We start from the raw sequence: 3,703 nt of genomic DNA, 5'->3' as shown, positions 1-3,703 counted from the left end.
TCTGATGCCATTTCCTTTGAGGTTAGGTCAAATGTCAGATGCATCAGACAAAAGGACTTGTGTATACACGCATGAAAATTTCTTGAGTTCACGGAGTACATGGAGCCTCTTAAGGACCAGCCTAGGGATCAAGGTCCTCTTCTTGGAGGGCATTCAGCTACGACCCACCCGCCCCTGCAGAGGGCGCCGCAGACACACCGAGGCGAAGCGAGCCCTAGGCTGGGTGCGAGGCCACGGCCAGTACAGCTTCTGGGCAAGGCTTCTTCCCCAAGGGAACTCCTGAGTTGCATCAGGAGCGGGATGAAGGTTGATGAGGAAAGCAGAAAAGAAAGAGTAGATGAAAAACCAAGTTCTGCTACTGACCCCAATCGCTCAGGTGCCTGAATCGGTTTCCCCATCTATAAAGTGGATGGGGGCGCCGGGGAACGGGGGCGGATTCGGAGAATACTCTTACAAGGATTCGGAGACAACTTAGATCCCAAGTGCCACCTGCCCTTTCTGCTCCTCCCCAGTCTAAGCATCCTCGCCGCCGGGCAGCCAGCCGCCAGTTTGGAGTAGCCGATTGGGTACCGCAGCAGGGATGGATCCGGACTCCACGAAGTCCTGGCACAAGGGGACACCTAGGGTACCGTGCCAGAGCCCCACTCGACCCTGTTCTCCCCCCACTCACCCTCCACCCCAAGAGCCCGGTCGCCGACCATCACCTGGGCATTCCCCGGGCGCGGGCCTGGCGGGCGGGGCGCGGGGCGGGGATGGAGGCGGGGGCCGGGGCCGTGGGAGGAGGCCGGCCACGTGACTCCCGCAGCACGGCCGGGCTGCCAGGCGGGGAGCGCTGCTAAGGCCCGGGTGGTGGCGGCGGGCGCGGAGCCCGAGCGGCGCGGGACTGGCCGTCGGGGCCCCGTGACGGCGGCTCCCGGAGAGCTCCGATGCCATGGAGAAGCTGGCGGCCGGGCTGGCCGGGCTTCGCTGGAGCATGGGTGCTTTCCCTCTAGACCTCATCGTCAGCCGCTGCCGCCTGCCCACGCTCGCCTGCCTCGGGCCAGGTACGGGGTGCCCAGGGACGGGACGTTGTTGAAGGGGGGAGGGGTGGACGGACCGTCGGGACCTCTCACGGATGGAGCTGGCGGGATTACGAGATGCACTCGGTCCCGGTCCCTGCCCTCCCTGTCCCCAGCAATGGGAGCCTTGCCTGTCTTCTGGGGCAGCTCCCGGGACAACCGGAGCCCCCGAGCCCGGGGAGCGCTTTCTGGCCCCATCTGGGCACAGGATTAGAAACTGGAGGCAGGGCTGGGAGAAAGTTTTCTGTTCACTCTGGAACCAGTAGCGCTGCTGAGTCTCTGGGCTGATGCGTCGGTGTACCCCGCTTTCTTGGAGCTTGTCGGCCCCTGCCCCGGCCGCACCCCCTTGATCCCTTTGTCTCCAGCCTTTACCTTCATCCTCCTGCATCCCTTGGACCTCTATGTGTCTTTTCCCTACTATCACCGGCTAGTCCCTTTTGGGGGACTTGAACCGACCTTTGGCATCCTAAGGTCCTCTGGTGAAGGATAGGCTACCCTCAGGAGAGGCCTGAGTGAGCGGGCCTCCTTAGGCGTCCCCCCCCCCAGCACAGGACCCTCGCTCCCTCCCTCTCTCGTCCTATTTCTCCAGCAGTCTCCCGGTATTCCGATGATGGAACCGGGACCTTATTTGGGAGAGCCTGAAGGCTGCACAGAACGAGAGAACTGTAGAGTTGGGGGAAAGGGGAGCTGTTTGCCTGGGGGAGGGGCGGGAGCCGGGGCTGGCAGCCAGGCCGGGGGGTTTTGTGTGTGAGAAGAATAGGGGTTTGGCCCGCGTTGGCACACTCGCTTCCCTGAATGCTAATGGGACTCCTGTGCTGTCTTCTTGGACTGGCAGTCCTTCCTCTGTCCGGCAACAGCAAGAACTGGGCACAGTGGGTACCAGGCAGGCTGAAGCAGGCTCTGTGGGACATTGGTGTTCGGGTCCATTAGGCAGGAATACCTGGTAGGGCAACTCTTGCTGGACCTTGCTCACCACTCAGCATGTGATCCCAAGACTGCAGCTGGGCCGCGTCTGCTTGTGAATAGGAAATTCGGTCCTAGGTTCTTCCTGCTCACTTCCCACGCATCTCTTTGGCACCTCTTTCTTTGAGTTCTTTTCTGAGCCCTTCTGTATAGGCTAGGCCCCCTCTGCTGTCCGCCACACCTGTGCGTCCCATTATAACCAACATTTCCTCTCTTCCACTGGGCTCCTGGCTTTTGGGAGAGGACCGGACAAAGATCGTGGACATTGATTCACTGAATGAATGAATGCGCAATGGTGTGTGATGGCCTAGCTGTCTATGACAGCGTTGTTATGACTGAAGTCACCATTAGAGTATGAATGTATATTTGGAATGGTGTGTCCTGGAAGGTCCCCTCGTGGGCATACATTCAGGAAGTGCCCCTCTGTGCGATATTGAGACTGAGTTTTGCTGTTTGGGTGACAAGCGTTTGAACTGTTGGTGATGGTGGCCCCTGGCTCTTGGTATGTAAACCAGTGTGGCTTCTGCCTGTGTCCCTATGGAAGAGTGGGTGGGGCCTAGAAAGAGCTGGAAGTGTTGGAGAGAGAGCAGACCTTCATCTCGTCCAGGGGCTAGAGAGCTGAGGAGGAAGACAGACAAACCTCCCCTGGCATGCTCTGGCGTACACATTCTCACACACAGAGCGGAAGATCCTCCCTTGAAGGCCCTGGATACCACACCCATTCATACACACCATACAGACATGCTTTATGAAACCCCCTCTGTCAGAGCAAACCATTTCCTATTTGTTTGGCTGGTAGAAAATTTGGTGTGTGTGTGTGTGTGTGAGGGGGCTGGGCAGGAGACATCCCCACCCCCACTGTGTCCACCAGCTGCATCCAGGATACGCCCCATCAGTCTCCTGGAAGCTGGGCTGCTAGTCCTGCTTCCCCTGGAAACGGTTGCTGGGGATGGAGCCTCTTGGGCTCAGACCCCTCCCGACTCCAGCACCTCTGCCCCAGTGCCGGTTTCCTTAGCCTAGGTTCCCTCCTCCTCCCCAATTCTGCTTCCTAAATCCCCTGTACATCCTATCCCGACTTTGAGAAATTGCTTTCCAAGATGAGATCTGGGTGTTCAGGATTAACTCCCCCGTCCTTTGAGGTCCCATGCCTATGAGACTCTGTGGCAGTGGATGGAGAGAGTGTCTCTCTGAAAGATCCAGGAGTGGGCTTGTGTGAGCTTTGCCATTCTGAGCCGACAGTGACTTTCTGAGCTCTCATAGCCAGGACCCACAGGGGACAGATCCCTTCTCTGTCTTTTCCATGTCTAGCCTGGGCACTGACTAGGAAGGATCCTGCAAAGTCTCTCATACCCCACCCCAGCCTGATGTCTGCCACCCCCATGTCCCTACATGCCCTCAGCTCCCTGCCTCAAACTTGCTTCCTCCAGCCTCCTGAGACCTGAACACGCCTGGAGGGCAGAAGCTGGCTGGCTCAGCCTCCTCCACTGGGAGTCCCTAGCCCCAGCTTGGGCTGGGACAGCAGACACTCCAGCGGAATGATGAATGAGAGGCTGTGAATGCGATAGTCGCGGAGGCCCCGTAGGGAGCCAGAGCTTTGAGGTTCAAGCCAGATTCACAGCCCAGAGGCCACAGCTGACAGCCCCTTACTGCCCCCTCCCCGCCGGACTCACAGCCCAGAGGCC

At 59.1% G+C, this 3,703-nt stretch overlaps 1 protein-coding gene across 1 annotated transcript in view; it reads left to right on the top strand.

Moving 5' to 3' along the window:
- The first annotated feature begins 849 nt into the window (after positions 1-849).
- Positions 850-3,703, top strand: part of Garem2 (GRB2 associated regulator of MAPK1 subtype 2) — a 14,198-nt gene continuing 11,344 nt past the window's right edge. Inside the window, exon 1 of the mRNA XM_005360856.2 lies at positions 850-1,043. Coding sequence (XP_005360913.1) covers positions 932-1,043 — 112 coding nt within the window. The 5' untranslated portion in view covers positions 850-931. The remainder of the gene's footprint in view (positions 1,044-3,703) is intronic.

Source organism: Microtus ochrogaster, linkage group LG3, assembly GCF_000317375.1.
Source record: "Microtus ochrogaster isolate Prairie Vole_2 linkage group LG3, MicOch1.0, whole genome shotgun sequence".
In the NCBI taxonomy this organism is placed as follows: Eukaryota; Metazoa; Chordata; class Mammalia; order Rodentia; family Cricetidae; genus Microtus; species Microtus ochrogaster.
Note: the sequence above shows the minus strand (reverse complement) of the source record. Positions and strands in the feature narration are given on the sequence as shown.